The sequence below is a fragment of the Parambassis ranga genome, chromosome 8, assembly GCF_900634625.1.
Source record: "Parambassis ranga chromosome 8, fParRan2.1, whole genome shotgun sequence".
Lineage (NCBI taxonomy): Eukaryota > Metazoa > Chordata > Actinopteri > Ambassidae > Parambassis > Parambassis ranga.
In genome coordinates this window covers 2,636,803-2,659,352 of record NC_041029.1, presented here as the reverse complement: position 1 = coordinate 2,659,352, position 22,550 = coordinate 2,636,803, and the positions used below count along the sequence as shown (strand labels likewise).

Below are 22,550 nucleotides of genomic sequence, written 5' to 3'. Positions count from 1 at the left end.
GAGACAGCCAGAGGGTGTTCATGATGTCCAGAATACAAATAAAGAGTTGTTGTTGGGGATTGAAGCATTTTTAGTGCTTTTGTGTCAATCCCAGGATGTTCTGGATTTACTTTAATCCAAACTAACTTTTAGGCTCACCGTCAGTCTCCAACAGTGGATCTTGTTCTGTGGTTGATTCACTCAGGACCTCACAGATCCGTTCATTCTTCCGTTGCAGCCGTGACAGACAGACTGGCATGTGTCAATGTGCTGATGAGCCAACATGACACCAATCATTTTTCAGGTGTGTGTGTGTTACCAGGTGATCCATGGCCTGGTACCAGTCCAAAGTCCAGTGTTCAGGGACCAGTGTTGATCAGGGCGAAGCAGGTTTGCACAACAGCTGCCCCTGTAAAGTTTCAACAGGCAGGTCTGTGGGGATTGACTTATTTTTGGAGCCAGCCCTTCAGTGGACACTTGTGGAACTGCAGTTTCTGGTGTCTGATTATTGTAGTTACAGGAAATGCTTCCCTTGGCATCCTCTCAGTAGAAGTAGAATTTATTTTTAATGAGAGAATGTGAAGGCCATCACTCCTCTCCCTCACCTCCCTCACCTCCTTCCCACTAGCAGCATGTTAGCACACAGACATTAACAGACAGAGCAGCAGCCAAGCTACACAAAGAGCACATCTGATGCAGCGTGCTGACAGCACAGATGTAAGCACTGGTCCCGGTCTGAGGGGACAGCGGGACATTGGACCAGAGATCACAGGCTTTGGCCTGCATTTCTTTATTTTCAGTCAGATGTTCTGATAAAGAGTTCTTTTTGTTCCACCTTCATGCCCGGAGGAAGATTTTCAGGAGTCACCTCATTTGTTGTTGTTGGAGTCGTTACCCGATCTCTGAGCTCAGTGTGGAGCAGATTTCACAAAGCATTGCACAACGTTCTTCTAAAAAGCAGGTCATGATCATCTGAGCCCATCCACACACACACACAGCTCCAGATCTCCTTTTCCAGATCAGGTCAGCAGAGCCTGTGTTCCCCCAAAGATAGTAACACACAAATCATCAGCCATGTTATTGTCAGGATGGAGCTTGGCTGGTGCACACACACACACACACACACACACACACTCTGACCTTTTATTTCAGTCAGAGTTATAATCAAGAAGTTTGCAATTATTCAAACATTTTTTCTACAGATACACTAAATGACCGAAAGTATGTGGACACCCAGCCCCTCCATGTCTCTGGTTCCTGTCCGGCCTGTTAAGCATTTGTAAAATTGATTGACTGTTGTTGTATCAATGATACGATCAATCATGAGCTGCAGATCTAGCAGACTGATAGATTTACAGCTTTACAACTGAAAACAGACTGCACACGGCGTCCACTTACTTCTGATCAGGTCCTATTGTATTTTCAAATGTTGAGTAACACATTAAGGTACTTTATGTCTCAGATGACTGATATGACCCTTAAAGCCAATTATAGTGTGTGTGTGTGTGTCAGAAGGTGTGACACTGAGGTCGGCCTACCACAGCAGATAACCTTGGTTCACCTCAGACTAAATGGCCACTTCTGCACAATGCAGATGATTAATCACAACCTTCAATTTCACACACACACGTGTAATGCCATGTGTTGGGGTGACAGCCTTGTCCCTTGGAGCTAATGAGGCCTGGCGACCAGCGTCCTGTGGTTCCTGTATGACAGCGAGGCATTAGCTAAACACAGCGTGCACACCATTCATTAGCCCTGCTGTGTGTTCATCATAGAACTGCACATTATAGATCTGACCACTGTAACCAGTAATAACAGTGGTGAGTGCCCTTCTATGTAAATATAAAGAAAGAAAACAAAGCATTAAAAGGTTATAGAGCTCGTGTTGTGTCTCTGTTGTGTGTCGGTGGTTTGTCAGGATGACATAGAATACAGACTTCTAGACTGTGTCACATGTTTATTTAATTCTGCAGTTATTGCAGAAAATTCTGCGTTGTTTAATATTGTTCAGCTCGCTCTGTATTTGTGTGTTGGAGGCTGGTAGTTGGCAGCACACCCACACTGCTTGTGAGTCAGCTGAATCACTTACACTTGGCACAGTGTGTCGGTTTAGAGCGAGAGAGAGAGAGAGAGAGAGAGAGAGAGCGCCGTGGCAGAGGGCACATGGTGAATCGTGGCCAAAAGCGGGGGAGGTGCTGAAATATGTGCTCCTAAAATCTGATGCTGCAAACATGGCATGGCTGGCCCGCGGTGGCAGGTGCCGTGCGTCACCGCAGAAATGAAGGTTAAGTGTCGTCGTCATGGTTACAGGGATGACAGGTGTTGTTATGGGATGTGAAAGGGTTAAAGTCTCAGGCTGCAGTGTGGAGATGATGAAAAGCTGGAAGGTGAGGCCTACTTTAGAACGCTGTCTGAGCAGAGGACAGGAGAGGACAGACACACAGAAAGTGCTGGGACACAGCTAACCGCTAACCAGTGGTTGTGTTTACAAACAGCCAATCGGTTTCCGTCATTGTCTTTTGGATTATCACCTTAAGTTAATGGTCCTTAGGGGTGTAGTCCAGCAGGATCACCTTCACTAATGAACACCACTTTATGATGTTTGAAGCCTAAATATGATCACCAGAAGCTAAAAGCTAATGCTAAGCTACAAAGCAGCTACAGCACGGTCACATGACTACAACCTCAGCACCACCAAGTTCACCGTTCTGACCTCTTCTACAGTACAAACACCTTGATGACCTTTAATGACATCATTTGTAGTCCCATTAAGCCACATGCTAACATGCTAACATGCTAACAAACACACACTGAGGGGACAGGAAGTGCTAACATGCTAACATTCAGAACACACACTGAGGGGACAGGAAGTGCTAACATGCTAACAGGTTTCCCGTTTCTGCACCTTTTAAAGACATTTTGGAAGACAGATGAAATCACAGCAGCACGATGACTCTCTTACTTTGTGGCTCTGTCACACGTGATTCTTTTTATATCCCAAAAGTCGCTGTGATTTTTGGACCATTAGAGAGCCACAGGATGACATACGTAGATTTAGAACAAACATTCAACATTGACACTCATTTCTATGAATATTAGATCATAGATAATGACAGTGAAGGCAGACGTGTGTCTTGTATCTGGTACTTTTTGGGTGTTTTGACTCCAAACTCCATAAACATGTCCTGTATCCAGACAGGACAGACTCAGGAGACCCATAGCTGAAGCTCACCGTCACAGCTTCCATCCAAAACCTCCACCGCCCCCACACACCCACCCCCACCAACTCAGTTTATAATCAGAGTTGCCGAGCTAAGCAGAGTGAAAGCACAGGAAAGACAGCGGGGGCCGCTGCTCGACCCCCATTCAGCGCAGTGAGAGGGCCGTCCCGGGCCCCGAAAGCTCAGATTACATCCCACATAATGAGAGGCCTGGGTCAGCAGGCTGTGCCTCTCTCTGCCTCTCTCTCTGTGGCATTATTGCTGAAGTCCTGCTCTGTTCTGTTTCTCTCTCTGGTTACTACACTGACAACTGCCAGCACAGCTGCTTTACATGTCACAGTGTGGGAGCGTCTGGCACTTCAAGCGAAGGTCATGTCCGTGCACACCAAGCCGTGTTTTTGTTTTTAGCCTTCAGACCCGACTGAGGGAGCTTTTTTCCCACCAGTGACACCACGCAGGTGGGGCCCGCTGGACACAGGTGGTTTAAAACTTTGACGGCGATCCATCCATGATTGAAGATAAAACAGATGTGTGCAGTTTGTCCTCTTTGAGCCCCGGTGGCGAGGTCCTTACAAAAACCATATTGAAGCGCGGCCCTTTCTGGAAGCTGACAAAGCCGGCTCCTTCGCACAAACACACAAACCCATTCAGCCCACTCGTTCACATGCCGTGTGGGCCGGCATTGTGTTTATTGCTTTCAAAGTACCAAGGCCATTAGGATTGTGAAACACTGTGTGTGTGTGTAGCGGTGCCGAGAGGCACAAACCTGAGTGAATATTACATCTACTAGGTGGACGTCTTTTGTGTTGAAAGTGTCCGCCTCTTTGTGTTGACTCTGTGGAGATGTGTATGTGTGTGTATGTGTGTGTGATATAAAAGAAATGAGTGAGGTCACAGACTTTTATCACAAAGGCTCCCAGCCCAAGGTCTACTGGAGTACAAGCAGCCTTTGTGGAGGCCATGTGTGGAGCGCTCTGTGCTGCATCACAATGAATCTGAGAGAGAGAGAGAGAGAGAGGCACTCACAGAGCAAAGAGAGAGAGAGAGTAACATGTATTGATTAGCAGGAAACAGTACCACTGACAGGAAAACACCTGACACACCCAGAGTATGCTCCTATTAGAGAAACAAAGGTAACCATTGGTCCGAACCAGTTGTGGTTCAGACCAATCAGCTTCCTTTTAGAAGTACTCTAAGACCCTGTTCACACTGGAGAAATCAATCGAGTTAGAGTAGGATTCGGGCCGTATTTGGATATATCTGAATTGATTTCAGTCCAGTCCATCTAGCTCAGGACTCACTAGTGTCCGGGTGTCCAGGTTGCGTACAAAAGCCGTATGTAAACAACCGTCGAACGACGACAGTGTGTGTGTGATAGCCAGATTTGAAAATAGATTTGAACGTATCCAGTTTAAAGGCTATCTGGATTCAACTCTACTCTAGCTGGATTGACTTTCTCTAGTGTGAACGGGGCCTGACTGCTACATGCTAGCTTGTTGTTTCCTCTTCAGTGATGCATCTCATTAGTTTACTGTCACAAGTCATGGTTTGATTGGCGTTTAGCATCATCTGCAGCTGCTTTGGTTTCACCGTGCTAAGTTTGTAAACAGTTTATTTTTGTAAATTTGCAGCTTGTTGCTTTTCCTCTTTGATCTGATTGGTTGAAGTTTCACAGACAGGAAACGTGCTGCGCTCACATCACCGGCTTTGTTTCTTACAGGAGTTGCTGTGATGCATGGCCTGGTATAAACACACATTAACTCACAGTTTGTGTGTACCCGCTGATGATGAGGATGTGCGCGGTTGCCAGGCGATGTGAGTGTGTCCTTGGTGATCCCTGAGCCATTCTCCTGTGCGGTGTTTATGGCTTCTAATATCTTCTCTAATGTCTTCTCAGAGCTTCAATCACCCTCCTGAGCAGGAATTAGTCTGGACTCTGACGTGCCGAGATGATGAGTGGTTCTCCTGAGAGAGGCGCGCCGTGGTGGGACTCAACCTGCCTGAGAACGTGTCGGTACAGGTGTTCAGAGTAACTGTGTGTTTATATATCACACTCACAAGGTGCACTGCAGCAGATGGAGTGTGTTCTCCTCTGCCAGAGCACACACACACACACACACACACTACAGAGTATTATACATTCATTTCCTCAGGGCTAAAAACCAGCACAGGTCCCCACAGTGTGACAGTGTAAACATATTTGTTACACATATATGAATAGTGCGCACACACACACACAAACACACAGGGTGTGTGATTCTCCCCCTCAAAGGCTCATCTGTACCCTCTGGGACAGAACCACAGTGGAACACGTTAGAGCATCCTTCCTGTATGCTGTTTAAATTTCATGTAAAGAAAACTATCAAAATATGCTGCATCCAGTCTGATCAATACATTTATTGACATTATCCACAACCGTCAATACACTGTATTTGTCAGAAGGTTTTGTAACATATGTGTGAAAAGGTGGGATGAAGTGATGTTAGCTTAGCATTTTAGGTGAGATCAGACACAACAGGGCTGTCTGTGGCTAAGCTAAGCTAACTCAACCTACCTCAGAGAGTGACCGCAGGTCTGCTTTGATCCACATCCCAGGGAGGGATGCAGTTGGAGATTGTGAGAGACAAAATATTTTCTCAAAACAATGCTAACTAGCTGGTTAATCTCAGATTAGCATCAATGTGTCCCTTCCTTGTCCACACATGCTCAGACCTGTGGGGTAAGAGCTAAGCTAACACAGCATAGTTAGCTTTATTAGCTGACTGATACTCTGTCTCCATGGTTACGGCTCCTCCTTCCTTGAGCCTTGACAACATTTCAACCCATCCGACCTTTTTCAGAGTTTGTGCCACTCTGACTGGATTACTGTGAATATGTTTTCATGTTGTGTGTGTGTGAGTCTGTGTGTGACAGGTGCTGAGTGTATTATTGGTGTGGAGCTCTTAAAGCTAAAACTGAGCGGGGTCGCTAACCCTCACCAGCACACAGCATTCAGATGATTCTCATGTAACATAACACAGAGACACACGTGAAGAGAAGAATGAACACACACAGGAAGTCAACCAACAGCCACACTACATGATGTCAGAGGGTGTGAGTGGCGTGCCATAATTAGGTCCATGAGGACTGACTCACTTTTGGAGCCAGCCTCAAGTGGCCAACCGAAGAACTGCAGGTTTTATCATAGCTTCACATGCTGCTCTTAATTTGTCTGTAACTTTTTAAAAAACACACAGATTAACCCTTCTACAATCTTAGAGGGATCCATGTTTCCATTTGATTGACAGCAGGTGGGCCAGATGTACCAAAACAAAGAGCTATAAATGTGAGCAACATGTAAACATCACTGAGCACCTCCTATGAATGAATGCAGAAACTTTTCCTCTCTTTGTCCTGCTGCTGCTGGAGCTCTCGTTGTCATGGCAACATATCATCGTGATGAAATCCTGGGGCAAACATTAGATGTGATTTTTCTCACTGGCCGATCCCAGCAGCTCATGGTTGGTCAGTTGACAGGTGCTGTCCAGTGCTGAGTGTCGGCTTCATGCTGTCGCTGCACTCTGTCTTATCATTTAATCCAATCCTCACACACACACACACAAACACTTTCCCTGTGCCTGTGCCGGAGGTCAAAGGTCAGGCGTCATGTGATCTGGGTGTTTAATACACACTGACATCCTGCCTAAGCCGCTCATGACGTCACGGGATCTGCGCACACACACTCACACACACACTCACACACACACTCACACACACACACACACAGAAGCTTTGATTGGAGGTGAGCTGCACGTGAGGATTTCAGCTGTAGCCAGCTTACAGACGTTCGCCCCGCGGCCAACACAAACACATCTAAGAGTAAACACACATGTGGACTCACGCCTGAGCTCCCTCTGTGAAAAAACAACAACACTTTATATTGATTTCTGATGATCTCCCTGATGAACACACGTGTGTGGATTCCTGCCTTCGTGCTGCAGTTTGTGAGACATATTCTCCACACAGAGGGAAAGCGGCTCTCCTGCCCTTCACACCCAAGGATGGAGGCTCAAGGCGCAGGGAGAGAAACCTGACCACGCTCCAAAAACAGTTCCAAAACCTGCTCCTCTGACAGGCGCCGGCATTTCCTCCCATTTTAGCTTATGTACACTTATGTAATGGCCCCTCAGAAATAAGGTCAAACACCTCACAATATGTGTTATCCAGATGTCACAATGTAACTGCCTATTCATAGAGGCGCTGACTCTCTGAGGAAACTATTTGATGCATGTACCCCCCCCCCCCATCATTAAAGGAGGGTCTCTCTGTGAATGACTGATTATGTAAGGACCATTCGTCAGATGCTGTAAATAAACAGGCACAGGTGCAAGAAAGCTGCAGCAAACACACAAACAGGTTGACTGAAGGTTTATTAGTAACTCTGATATAATCATTTTTCAGATCTTTGATTGATCTCTGTTCCAAACTATTCTCTTCATATTTATTCTGATGTCAGATCTGAGATTAAATTCACACCTCACAGAATCTCCTCTGGTTGTAGTGGAGGGATTACGTGTCTCAGCTGACCAGAGAGCGCCTCAAACAAGCACCAGAACCACAGGTCAGCTGTAGGTCTGGGCTTCCCTGCCCCTAGGACCCGACCCGAGCAGAAGAGAACAGGTGGATGGTTTGATTCTTGCAGATATTCAACAGTTTTTGATGATTAGGTGTCAGCAGGATGCTTCTGACGTTTGTTTAGGCTGTAACTGAAAAAGTTCGAAGCAGCAGCTGCCTCTGTGTCGTGACGTGAACATGCCCTCACATGTTAACAGTAACTGCCCTCCTCTCTTTGTGGCTCACAGTAGTAGCACTCCCTCCAGTGTCTGCAGAGCTTCACAGCATCTCTGTGTCCAAAGGGCCCTCTGGAGCCACAGCAGTATGATCTGGTCTGATAATGTCAGAATTCCATATTTGCCAGGCTGAGCTGTGTCTGAGATGCACTGAGTGCTAACTGCCACATGCTAGCTGTTTCTATTGTTTTTAAATGAGGTAGAAGTGTGTGAGAGACGATGACAGACAGACGGTTCATCCAATCAGCTGCAGGTTTTCTTTTAAAATGCATGTCAATGAGAGAGACGCACATTCCTCACAAACCTGTTTCCAGATTGTTCTCTAGCTGGCGTCTGCTAACATCACCCTTTAGGTTCAGCTTCACTCAGAGCAGCCGTCTGTCTCTGCCGGGTCACGCCGGGACAGAAACAACGTGGACTCCAGCTGTACCTCGATGTGATGTTTGTGTGGGATTAGAACATTTTGTCCCAAACATTTTTATCCACCCCCTCCTCCCCTCCTCGCCCTCCTCTCTCTCTGATCACTGTGCTGGTATTTTCTGTGTTTGTGATGAAAACGTGAGGGATGCTGCTGCACACAGCGCCCTGCTCCTCACTGAAAGTCGGCTCCTTCCTCGGCTCTCGGCTCCTTTTGCTTTTAGCAAAGACTGAAAACTGATCCTGCAGACGTGAACAGCACTGAAGGTTTATGCATCAGGGAGTCTGACATGAATCACAACCAGGCTGCAGGAGTGACATGTCATTAAAGAGACAGTGGCTCTGCAGCAGCAGCATGTTACAGCCTTCTTCCTTATTTCCTTCCTTCCTTCCTTCCTTTCTACTAGTCACATGATCCATCCTCTTGCAGTGATTTTCCTGTGTTATTGTTGTGTTGTGTGTCTGACGTCCTGTTGTTGTTCGCTCTTGTTGATTAGCTGCCCTGACTGTCTTCACCTGCGTCTTGTTAAACGTGTATGTGTCTTGTGTTTCCTGAACTTCCAGTGTTGTTCAGGTCCTCCATGTTTGTTCCGTTAACCTCTTGTTTTCTCCTTTCTTAGTGTCAGGACCTTCTTGCCTTCTTGTTAGTATATATATTTTCTCCTTTTTGGTTTCATTATTAATAAAGCTCAGTTTGTGTTTGGACTTTTTGATGTTTGTTACTTGTCGTCCTTTAAATTGAGCTCAAACATCACCCAGGCCTTCCTCCTCCTCCTCCTCCTCCATCCATCCATCCATCTTTCTTTTATGTCTTCCATCCTTTCCCTCCATCTGTCCATTCAACCTTCCTTCCATCTATTCCTCCATCCATCCTTCCTAATGTATGAATTCATCCTTCCCTCCTTCATTTTAATCGTCTTCCCATCCTTCCATCTATTCATCATCTTTCTTTTCTTCCCTCCTTCCCTCTTTCCTCCCTCCTGTGTTGATATAATGAGGTAGATGTGAGGTAACAGTGTCCCAGTTTCCCCCCGTACTGAACAGGAACTATTTTTAGAAGCAGAAAGATAAGCGGGAAAAAGAATCCCCGAGCGTCGACCGCAGCAGTTTTATGTTCTGGACGATTTACACCCTCCTCATGCTGTGATGACCTCTCTGCCTTTATCTTTATCCTCCTCTGTGTCCTTCTCATTTCTTTGTACCTTTCCTGATCCTTCTCCTCCCCCTACCCTCCAGCGTCCCTCCTCCTCCTCTTCCTCGCCTCCTGTTTCCTGTGTTTCCTCTCATGTTGGATATTTACAGATGTGAGATTTTTAGGTGAAATTCTCGCTGTGTGTAAAAAATCTTCTATTAGTCCTCACCTGCTGTTAGTAATGTTACATTGATCCACTGCACCAGCACAGTGTGTGTGTGTGCGTGTGTGTGCGTGTGTGTGCTGCTATTTTATCTTGATAATTTATGACTTTCTGTCCTTTTCTCTTTTCCTCCCCATCTGGCACATTTTAGTCTACACACAGACCAGCTGTACTCTGGAGAGCTGCTATTGACATTGTGTGTGTGTGTGTGTGCTCATCAAGTATTAGCATACATGCAGTGCAGTGGGCACAAGCTACCACACCATCTGGCTGAGTGCTCGTGGATTCATTCATAGAGCACTTCATGTTTGGTGTGTTTGTGTGTGTGTGTGTGTGTGTCACTCTTTTTTGTGTTGACCTGATTGGCTACACTTTATTAATGTTGCAGAAGTTAGTCAATATTATTACCCTTATATGTTATTATAAATAAAATGATTGATGGACTTCATGTTTATGAAGCTCGACATATAACATGCTGTTTATAGGGTCCAAATCATGCTGCTTGCTTTGTTAAGTGTTGTGCTACCACCTAGTGGGCAGTTGTATTAACTGTGCAAAGATCCAGCTTGTAGTTGTGACTTGTACTAAACTTCCAGTCTAGAAGTAACAGAAGCATGGATGAGATTTTGAGAGAGGATGCTCCTGATCTTAGCAATGCTATGAAGGTGAAAGACGGTGGTCTTAGAGATCTGTTTAACATGAGGGATAAACCACATGTCCTGATCAAAGATAACTCCGAGGTTCCTCACAGTCGTACTGGAGGCCAAAGTAATGCCATCCAGGGAGAGAATGTTATCAGATAATTTAGACTTGAGATGTTTGGGGCCAAAAACAATGACCTCAGTTTGGTGCGAGGTTAATAGTAAAAAGTTGGAGGTCATCCAGTCCTTTATGTCCTTTAGACACGCCTGTAGTCTGACTAGCAGCTCCGTTTCTTCAGGCTTCATGGATAAATACAGCTGGGTATCATCAGCATAACAATGAAAGTTTATGCCGTGCTTCTGGATGATGTTTCCTAGAGGGAGCATGTAGAGGGTGAACAAGATTGGTCCGAGCACAGAACCCTGTGGAACACCATGATTAACCCTTGTACATGAGGAGGAAACATCATTAACATGAACGAATGGAGATCGTTCCAAATGTATGGAAATCTGCTTTTATACTTCCTCTTTTAAAAGGAGGCGACCCTGCGGAACTAAACAACTATAGGCCAATTTCAAAACTATGCATTTTAGCAAAAATCTTTGAGAAGCTTGTCAGTGTTCAACTGAAGGCATTTTTAGACTCTAACAGCATTTTAACCGACTTCCAGTCTGGTATTAGAAAACAGCACAGCACTGGCACAGCCACCTTAAAAGTTTTAAATGATTTTATCCATGCTCTGGACCACAAGCAACACTGTGTAGCCCTATTTATTGACCTGTCAAAGGCATTTGACATGGTAGACCACCCTCTCCTGATTAAGACCTTGTCAAATATAGGCTTCTCAAACCAAGCTTCTGCTTGGTTTGCCAACTATCTCTCAAATAGGTCCCAGTGTGTACAAATGGCAGGTTCTGTATCGTCTTCTCTGGGGTTCACAAGGGGAGTGCCACAGGGCTCAGTTTTAGGACCTATTTTATTTTCTATTTATATTAATAATATGTGTTTTAATCTGTCAAATGCCACTTATCACTTTTATGCTGATGACACAGTCATTTACTGCTGCTCTGCTTCACTTGCACAAGCCTTTGAGTTTTTACAGTCTGCTTTTAACACTGTTCAATTACATCTGCAATCATTGAACTTGGTTTTAAATGCAGAGAAAACAAAAGTGATGGCATTCTCACCAAGGTGTAGAGGACAGGATAACTTGCCTGTAATAACAACACTCCAAGGAAAACACATTGAACTGGTCACCAGCTATAAATATCTCGGATTCGTACTTGACTCAGAGCTGTCATTCAAACCACATATTTCAAACTTAGTCCACAAACTGAAGGTGAAGCTTGGGTTTTATTTTCGGAACAAATGTTGTTTTTCTCTTAGAGCTCGCAGACCTCTGGTATCTGCAACCTTTTTACCACTGATTGACTATGGTGATGTTGTATACATGACTGCGTCGTCCACATGCCTCCAGTCCTTGAACACTGTTTATCACTGTGCCTTGAGGTTTGTGACTGGCTACCTGCCTCACCCACCACTGTGAACTGTATGCCAAAGCTGAGTGGCCTTCCCTGAGCACAAGGAGGCACACCCACTGGATGACATTGGTCTATAAGACCCTCCTTGGTTTGGCTCCACCTTATCTGTGTAATCTTCTCCAGCGAACTACCAGCCACTATGCCCTACGTTCCAGTGGCATTTACCACCTGCAGGTCCCTCATGTGCGGACTGAGCTAGGAAAGCGGGCCTTTAGCTACTCTGCCCCTTCAGCCTGGAATACCCTCCAAACTTATTTAAAAATCTCTGAGCTTATCTCATTTAAAATTTGTAATTCTTTATTACACATTAGGCAAAAAGCATCCATTCATCAGTGCCTGTGTTTTTAAGATATCTTTCTACTGCTGCACTTATTTTTACTGCTCGGATAACTGTCTTCATCTTGTTTACCAACTTTAAAATGTTGTTCTAATGTTCTTGACATGTGCTGCTGACCACTAGGCCAGGTCGGCCTTGTAAATGAGATCTGGATCTCAATGGGTTTTTTACCTGGTTAAATAAAGGTTAAATAAATAAATAAATAAAAGATCTGCTAGATAAATATGATTTAAACCAGCGCAGTGCTGTTCCTGTAATCCTGATCTCGTGTTCTAATCTGTGTAGCAGGATACGATGATCTACTGTGTCAAAGGCAGCATTGAGATCCGGTAGAACAAGTACAGACGAGTCCACGGTCCGATGCCATGAGGAGGTCATTAGTGACTTTAAGCAGTGCTGTTTCTGTGCTGTGATGGGCTCTGAATCCAGACTGGAAAGCATCGAGCAGACTTTTCCTATGCAGGTGGTCATTTAGCTGACTTACAACAGCTCTTACAAGTATCTTACAAATAAAGATGAGGTTGGTCTGTAGTTTCCTAAGACATCCGGGTCCAGTGAAGGTTTTTTAAGTATAGGAATGATCACAGCAGTTTTAAAATCCTGCGGTACATATCTTGTTGCCAGAGACAGGTTGATCTGTCCTAATATAGAGTCTCCTATCAGAGGAATAGCATCCTTGAGGAGCCGTGATGGGATTGGGTCTAAAAGGCATGTAGTAGGTTTAGACTTACTGATGCTGGTGGTCTACTAAGAGCTGCAGGATTACGGGGGCTCCACAGAGCTACGGCTCTTTGTCAGCCTGGCTACAGCGTTAAAGAGAAAGTGCGGGTTGTTCTTGTTTTCTTCTATTAGTGATGAATAGTAAGCTGTCCTAGCGTTACGAAGGGCCTTCTTATACGCCAGCAAACTGTCTCTCCAGGCCCTCTTCTGATTTAGAGGACTGCCACTTCCTCTCCATCTGTTGTGTCATCTTCTTCGTCAGTGGAGCCATGCTGTCTAAAACTGAGTGTGTCTGCAGTGTTGTTGACAAGACAATCAGTTTCTGCTTGAGTCATATTCAGTTCATCCAATATGCAGAAAGTCACTACAAGGACTTTATCTGTACTGAGGACTAATCTAGATCAGAGGTCTGAAACCTCGAGCAGGAACTCTGAGCAGCAGCAGCAGTTGCATTACAAGTAAAACTGGCTTCTCTGACTTCCAGCTGTGGTGACAGGCTGACTCTCAAAAGAACTATAGATAGAATAGAATAGATTTAATTTGAACACAATGGCAGGTACACATAGATGAACACAAGGAAAATTTCATGGTTAGTCACCCGTGAATTCACAAACAAGACGATGTGACAGGGAAGCACAAAGACTAAAAAATAACAAAGTGCAAGGAGGACAATGGGACACAGGTGAGACACTCAAGGGTGGGGCAAGCAATAAACAAGGAGGGAGACACAGGAGGAAGAAAAACGCACACAAATACACAAGGGAACAGGGCCTACAAGATCGAAGAGGAAACAAGCAAAGAAAACACAAATGACGGCGGAGTCCAAGAACACAACCACACAAAGACAACCACGAACAACACAATACAAGACGACAAATTAACAGTCAAAGCACAGCGTAACACATCAAATCACACTGAGATCACTTAACAAGAATTCAACTACAAACCAAAACACACATTTCTATGAGATCATTAAGCTTACACTGAAAGAAATGACTTGTAAGATTTACTTAAAAAAATTTCTGTAACAATTTGCACGAATATTTTTTAAGTAAATTTTAATGCTGCAATAATAAGTAAGACTTACTTTGTAGATTTAAGTACAGTTTACTCAATACTGGTAAGTTTAGAACCTACTTTTGTGAATATATTAAGTAAATGTTACTTAAATGCATTTAAGTTGATATTATTAAATTAGTTATTTTTATTTAAAAAATTAAGTAAAGAGTATTATTTATTTAATTAATGTGATTAAAACATTAAGTAAATTTTACCTTTTAGTTATGAAAGAACTAAGTAGAATTTATTTCTTTCTCCCTATTTTATTAATTATTTACAACAAATTCTACTCACTGTAATTAAAAAATGATGCAGGAATTTGATAAATGTAAATGACAAATCACAACACACAAACACGGCCAAATACCTTTTTTTTTTATTGGAACTTTTGTGTTGAACAATTTGATCTAAGCATCCATAATTGTAACAATGGCCACAGTGGCATGACTTATATCAATTTATAAAACATTTACCCACTGGTTTAGACCGGTCATAGAAAAAGGACAATGGTACTGAAGGCTGCTGATGTTTCAGTTTCCTTGTAATAACATAAAGTTACCAAAAATAAGAAATTGTCACTGGTTTTGACCTCAGCATAAAATATGAAATGGTGTGTATGACATGAGACATATCTGATTGACAACAGTAACAATACATAAGTCTATTAGTACCTTGCTTTTAAAGACAGTTCTGCAAGACTTCAAATGTGTGGGGAGTGGTTGAGCGTAGTCAAACTTAAGTGCTTAAATAAGTCCCAATGAGGAGCACACATGCCACTACACCCCTGCCTTCAAGAAGGATGGAGGCTTCCACTGGATCCTCTGCTTCCACTTCATGGTACATGAAGATCTTCAGGATGTGTTCCATGTCTTCCACCCAGCAGCCCACCTGCATACAATGTACAACACAAATTAAAATGCATACATTCAAAAATCGAACTTATTGTTCTTCAGACAGGAACCATCCATGCATCATTAAATAAAGATTAGATCACACTAAACAAAACAAAATTATTTTCCAATCAGCTGGCCCTATACAAATAGAACATCTTGATACACAACATCATTGGAGGGTGTGTGGAACAAGGATGCAGATCTCTTGCAAATTACAAAAGATACGCGTGGAAAAATGTTAATACAGCTATTACAAAGATTTAGGGAAAAGTTGCAAACAACTGGACAGTGATGAGATTAGAAGATTTCTATTTACCGTAACTAAGATTGTACTTGCAAAATAAAACACCATTTGACAATCATGTCTGACAGTTTGGGAACATTAAACACTTTACTTACCAGGCAATCTTTAAAAAGTTCCTCTTCTTTTACACCAAGGTACAGTCTGAGGTCCCAGAGAGCAGAGTCATGTCTCATCTCAATCCTCTGGGGCTGTGAACAGATGTTTGTGTCAATATTAAACCATAATTTATTTGCCATGAACTGTCAAATGTGAAGAGAAGAGCATACATTTGCAAAGACCAGTAAGACCACTGCAGACACCAGAAACCAGTCAGCCTGTCCTCCCAAGACCTCAGCTGTCCACTGCCTGGGCTTGTGTTAGAAAAGACATCACCCTGTGAATGAACAAACACCACATGTGTGTTTTAACAATATTACAAACACTTTATGTTGCATTAAGCCGATTTCCACCTACCTGAATGACAATGTTTTTACAAGAGGGTGCTATCCAGCTCTCTGTTGACACAAACACAGATTACAGATTAAAGTAGTTCTGTCAATAGATTAAAAAAATCAAATTAATTACAAGTTTAAAAATGAATTAATCATTTTTTAATACTATTTATAAGACCAAATTCTTTTATTTCAAACAGTGCAAAAGGCTTAATACTGAAAACAATATGACTACAGCTATTGTTGCAAACGTGCCTTAACGTACATGTAGAACAGCTAAACAGTAACAGACCCAGGGCCAAGTGATGCCTCTTGCTTGCAAAGTGTGCGTCTGTACAGCTGCTCCAGTGAGGCTTGGTGAGGCTGCAGGCTAGCGGCTAGCTTGTGTTAACATTCAAGTGATACTTCATCACGTCAACAGAGTTTTATAGTTCTCCCTGTTTTACTGTTCAGTCTCAGTGTGGACGGGGCTAGTCAGACCTTGGGAGCCTCCCAGTGACCGCACATAACGTCCACAACACGGCCTGTACCACACTCGCTGTCGCAGCGGTGCGACGTGGCTCGGTTGCCACACATTAAAAAGAAATATTAAGGACTCACCGTGTGCACCTAGCTAGTTGTCAAACTAGGCTGCATATGTTTTAAACTCATGAGAACTGTCGCTGCCAAAATGCCTCTGGTTGATCTGACCAGATTATTTTGCACAATAAGCACAGTACATACGTATTCTACAGTCACAAATGTAAAACAGAAATACTTACATTGAACATGAGTATATCCAGCCGCGCAGCTCCTCCACCACAACCAAACAAGTGTGCGTGTCCGTTACAATGTCGTTCAACTGAGCATGCTCCAATTCAAACTGCTACCTACACTTCTGGATTAAACATTACTCAATACTTATAGTATATGTGCAGTGAATACAAATTAGTTAAATACTATGCTCAAATACATAATAAAACTTACTCTTTTCATACAGTTCGATTGTTACATGATAAAAATGAGTATATATTTATGTTTTTAATTAAGAAATTCTAGTATTCTCTTGATTTCAATATTATTAAGTAGAAAATGTTACAGGTAATTTAGTAAATTTTAGAGTCCGTTTTTTCAGTGTAGTGTTACTGTGTGTGTTTACATTTGTATTTAATTTGTTTTTAACAGAGGCAGGCCTCTGGGTTGTCAGGTTGGTCTAATAAACTTTGCTATATTGGCAGAAATGAGAGCATCAATATATCAATATTAGTCCCGATCCGATCACGTGATCGGAAATCGGGCCGATTACTTGATTTCAAACTCGATCGGAATCGGACGTTACCTCCCGATCAGGACTCGGATATATTAGGGCTCTCAAAGTTAACGCCTTCTGTGCAGGGTGGCTCTGTGTCCTGTAGTGTAGGGGTATGACTACTATCGCCTGTCGCGATAAACAATAAATCAATTAATTGCACGATAAATTAAGTTTTTCGGCCGCGATAAATTACATTTGCATGCTGGTTTGTTTTCCTCTCTCTCTCCCTCTCGCTGCCAAAGAGGCTGGATGACAAAAGGCGTCACTCCGGTGCGTCGTAGCGTATAAAGGCCGTCGGACTTTATATGTCCCGCGGCTTCTGTCTTAAAATGTGTCAAATCCACAGGTAGTTCTTATTTTTTAACTCATTGTGTAACGTTTACGGGATGTTCTGAGCAGACCACGGTCAGCTCCCATGTGTGTATGCGCTCGATGCACATACACACATGCAAACGCAAACGCGTGCGCACACAAGCACATGTGCGTACAGGTGAGCCCACTCCCAGAGAGTGCGTGTTGTTTGGCTCTCTGTTGCTCATGACGTGCTGGTTGGTTTGACTTAACTCCATTGACTATGCTCAGATAAGCCATGGTAATAGGCCTACCACTACTCATAATAATAATATCAACATTAATATTAATATCATTAATAATAATAATAATAATAATAATGTTGATGATTGAGGGCCTTTCCAGTGTTTAATGTTCTTTAGAAATTAAAGTTTATTGATCTTTGAAAGGGTGTACTTGCATTATATGTCGTTATCATTATATTAGTTGAACATGGTCTCAAAACGACAATATTATCGATTATCGCAATAATTTCTCTTGGCAATTAATCACCCAGCAAAATCTGTTATCATGACAGGCCTAGGTATGACAGTTGCTTTTGGTGCGAGGTCTCGATGAGCTGCTGCGTGTCTGAAATCCTATTTACTGCCTTTATAGAGAATCTTGAAAGTATCGGATCGGGACTCGGTATCGGCAGATACTCAAAATCAAATGACTCGGACTCAAAGGCAATAAAACCTGATCGGGACATCCCTAATCAATATCAATATATCAATATGTATTGACACAATGAGGCGTTCATCGTTTCATCTCTTTGTTAAGTGATAGTGTTGACTGAGTAGATTCAGATTCAGTTTCTTGAAGCTCTCCTGATGCCAGAGGTTGGCAAACACACACACACACACACACACACACACACACACACACACACACACACACACACACTCACACATACAGTGTCTTAGATACACTTTTGTGTGTTTTTCTTATGCAGTCATACAGTTTCTCTTTTTCCCACTCTTTGTCTTAACTCCTCATCTGTAGCCATCAGTGTCTGTGCATACTCACATTATACAAGTGAAGGGTTGGTAATTTTACTGCATGAACCTTGAATCAAAGCCACAAACAGTCAGCTTGTCCTCCTGAAGGTGAATATTTGTCTCAAATACTTTATAGAGAATCATCAAGTCATCCCTGCAGAACTGCATCAAAGAGAAAGATGAGTAGTGACTGACAGCTCCATGATATATGACTGGCAAAAGGGCACCAGGAAGTGAAAACACCAAATGTTAATGTCACATGTTCCTGGAGCGTTGGCGTCAAAGTTCCAACTAATTCATGGCTGAACATTGTGATAGTGTTTTTCTTATGCGTTTACATCCTTGTTGTCAGGATGTGACTTCCTGAAGACAACAGTATATAAGAGCTGGTCTCAGACCAGACCAGCACCTTCACACAGGACGACTGAAGCTACAGACCGACTGTGAGACAGAAGACTTTCTCTGCAGTAGGTTTGTCTCAGACTCTCTCTCTGTCTGTCTTCTGTCCATTCTTTAGCAGACTGATGGTCACTGTTGGTTTTCTGCTGTTTTCTAGATGAGGATGAAGATGAAGATGCTGACTCTGGCTGCTCTTCTTTGTGCCATGATGGCTCTGAATGGAGCTGCTGGTGAGTTTGCTCTGCGTGTCGTTTATCATTGTCACCGTCAACACACTGATGAGTAAACCTGTGCTCTTCCAGCGGTTACGAAAGCTGCAGTGGAGCCTGGGAGAGATGGAGCTGTTGGTGAAGGTGAGGTGTCATCAGAGGGTGATGAAGCTTTACTGGAGCTTCTGGAAGACAAACGTCTTGGTAAGAGTTTGGAGTTTTTGTTGTTGTTTGCTTGTTTATGTGTTGGTTGGTTGGACTCACACAAACACGACATGAGTACCATTAAATTGATCATGCATGTGTACACAGCATTAACATCAGAGGACATACGTGTAAGTGTTGTTCTGCTCTAACAGATGGAGATACCAGGGATTTTGCTGACTCGCCAGTTGAAGCAGGTCAGCTGATACATGTTTTTTAGTTACGTTAAAGGAGTGATCTGTAAATGATCAAAGTGTTGCACTAATCTTTTCTTCTTCCTATTGATGTCAGCAGAGAGTAATGCCGTCAAGAGGTCCACATCTTGTCCCAGTGGTTGGACTCCATTCAAAGGCCGCTGTTTCATCTTTGTTGCTCATCCTATGATGTGGGCTCAGGCTGAGGTAATCTGGAGGACTTAGTGACGAATGCTTTGGGTTTATTCTGTTAAAAATACATTTTAAATGTGTAAACTCGTCTCTTTGTCAGAAAAACTGCATTGCTTTGGGTGGACACCTCACTTCTGTGCACAGCCATGACGAACATTACGATCTTAAGAAACTGACTCCTGGCTACTCTTTGACATGGATTGGAGGCTCTGATGGAGCAAATGTATGTTTTTGAGCAATACAGTATTTAAAAACATTTCCATGGATTCACCGTCTCTGTCTCGGAGGGTTACTGGTTCTGGAGTGATGTGACAACTTTCAGCTACACTGCCTGGTGCCCTGGAGAGCCCAACAATCACCGTTATCAGCATTGTACAGTAATGAATTATTCAGGTAAATCACATGTTTATTTTGCAAAGCATGGGCAGCATGACACAATGACTGAAAACACACTGAAAACACACACACACACATATATTCACAGTGACTGCAGCCTGATCTGTGTGGAGGCAGCAGCTCCTCATTGGTCAGACAGATTGCCGGTGTGATTGCTGCGTTTGGTTCTTACAGATCGTAAATGCTGGGACGATCTGTGGTGTGACTGGAGCCTCCCATCAATCTGTGTCAGAAGTGGCTGACAGAGAGCTGGCAGCAACTGTCAGAAGTGATCAGTGATCAGTTTGTGTTTGTGATACAAACTCCTCTCTTTCTACAGTCAGTCTCATAACCTGAAGTCTGATTTTCTATTTCTGTCGCTGTAACGCCACACAAGGAACGAAGAGACAAGACACATGAGCAGCAGCTGGATTGGCTCTTGGCAAACTGAATGTGTTCTGGAGGGAAAGCTTTTAGCAAACATGTCTTCCTCTATCTCATTTTCCTGCAAATAAAGACTCTCAAGCATTGAAGCTCCTCAGTCTGTTTGTTGTTTGTTTACCTGCCAACTTAATGACCTCCATTACAATGATACATTACTGTAACTGAAACAGTGTGATGTCTGGCTCCCTCAAGTGGCTGTCTGAAAATAATGCAGCTAAATGTGGTGCTTGAGGTGATTACTCCCCCCCCCACAAAAAAAAGAGAAAAAAAAGAAAAATGAAGATAAAATGTGTTTAATGGCACAGAATGCTACGAGGGACAAGGTCAAGCACCTTCTCCAAATCCACAAAACACATGTGGACTGGTTGGGTGAACTCCCATGAACCCTTTAACACTCTGTGGAGGGTGTAGCTGGTCCAGTGCTCCACGGCCAAATTCTCCTCTCCAGTACCCTGGCATAGTCTTTGTCAGGGAGGCTGAGGAGTGTGGTCCCCCCTGCACCCTCCGGTCCCCGTTTATGAAAAGAGGGATCACCACTCCGGTCTGCCAGTCCAGCGGCAATGCCCTCCGATTGCCACGTAATGCTGCAGAGGCGTCTCAGCCAAGACAGCCTCACAACATCCAGAGACTTAAGGCACCCAGGGTGGATCTCATTCATCCCACTGATCAGCTTTTTGACTACCTCGGCAAGGTCTAGTGGCACAAAGTGGTATTACACAAGAATGCAGGCTGATTGACATGCGATCTGAAACAGATATATCTGCAAAATATTTGTGTTGAGTCATATTATTGATAACTTTTTACACTTTATATGCTAATATTTTCACAAACTGCCCCTTTAAACAGAGAACTGAACGCTTTGTGCATTTTTTACGGACTTAAACTTCATGATAGTCTGAATTATTTATGGACACATTTCCTGAACAAGAAAGAATCACAGTATCATTCAGTGCTGTTTCAGCGAGGGCATTGTAACCCCTCCTCTGTACCTGTCTGTCTGTCTGTCTGGCTCTTTATTATGGTCTGTCTGGCAGCCTGCCTGGCTGGTGGTCCCTCTCAAGTGAACTTGATACTGAAATCAGCAGCCGGCTGTGATGAGCTGAACAATAAGGAGTCCGTGTGGAGCTCCGTCTGGAGCTCGGCCAGTCACTTAACACTTGTCAACAGGTCTTAATGAAAGTGGCCTTTTCCTCTGCGGCCTCTTTTTCATTAGCGGGGTTGGAGGTCACCAGCCAGGGCTGGTTGTGTGTTGGTCTGAAGAGAGGAAGAGGGGGCAAGAGAAGGTCAGAGAGGGAGGGAGGAGGGAGAGGAGAAGAGAGGAGAACTGGATCCCCGTGTTTGGGTTCATGTAGATCCTGTGAATCAACTCAACTCACTCTGCTGGTGTTTGCACATTTTGACACATTTAATTTGTAATTTTCTGCACCAGTATTTAACCAGAATCATGGAAACAGAACTCCTGCAGGATGTTTGTGGAGATGAGGAGAGGCAGCACTGAGCAGCTGAACTCACGGGTTACCCTCGCCTGTTCCTGGACCCCCCCCCCCCCCCCCCCCCCCCAAACACAGATGTGTCCAACCGAGTGAGCAAAAAGCAGAAGAATCGGCCAACATCCCTCTCCTCCTCTTCTTCCCCTTCACCCCGGCCTCTCGCACATGAAAGGGGCCGCGCAGGGCCAGTGGACGGCCGGTGGGGTGTGTGCTATGCAGGGCCCCAGACCCAGACACAACACAACACACAGCTCTGCAGGCTACCACAGCTGGGCTGGAATGTGACCTGCTTCAGACTTTAATGCCAGACTCTCTCTCTCTCTCTCTGTGGACGGAGGGATGCACGGCAGGAAAAATATTTTCACAAAAATCATCTTTATTTTAAAGCTTAAATGAACATTTAAGATAAAATAAAACATATGTATGTAATTAGATTGACAAAGATACATTTGGGCTACAGGTATATAACTCCACTGGCACTACACAGATCGAGAAAAATAAATATGAAGTACACAAGTCCACTTTATGTTGTAAATAGATCCCACAAAAAAATGGAACCAAAGAGCTTATTTGATCAGAATGAGGCTTCACATTGTTTTAGAGTCAGCTGTGAGATACACATCAACACATCGACTAATCCGATTAGTGCTACATGAGTGATGTTAGTGTATGAAAGAAACATTTAAAGAG

The 22,550-nt window shown here is 43.6% G+C and overlaps 1 protein-coding gene across 1 annotated transcript; it reads left to right on the top strand.

The window, feature by feature from the left end:
• Positions 1-4,886: 4,886 nt before the first annotated feature.
• Positions 4,887-21,067, top strand: LOC114439881 (ladderlectin-like). The gene is made up of 10 exons (XM_028412080.1): positions 4,887-5,018; positions 5,101-5,217; positions 18,706-18,820; positions 18,910-18,982; positions 19,055-19,165; positions 19,321-19,362; positions 19,460-19,566; positions 19,652-19,774; positions 19,833-19,944; positions 20,832-21,067. Exons 4-10 carry the CDS (start codon positions 18,910-18,912, stop codon positions 21,065-21,067), a joined length of 804 nt encoding a protein of 267 aa, XP_028267881.1. The 5' UTR covers positions 4,887-5,018; positions 5,101-5,217; positions 18,706-18,820.
• Positions 21,068-22,550: the final 1,483 nt, after the last annotated feature.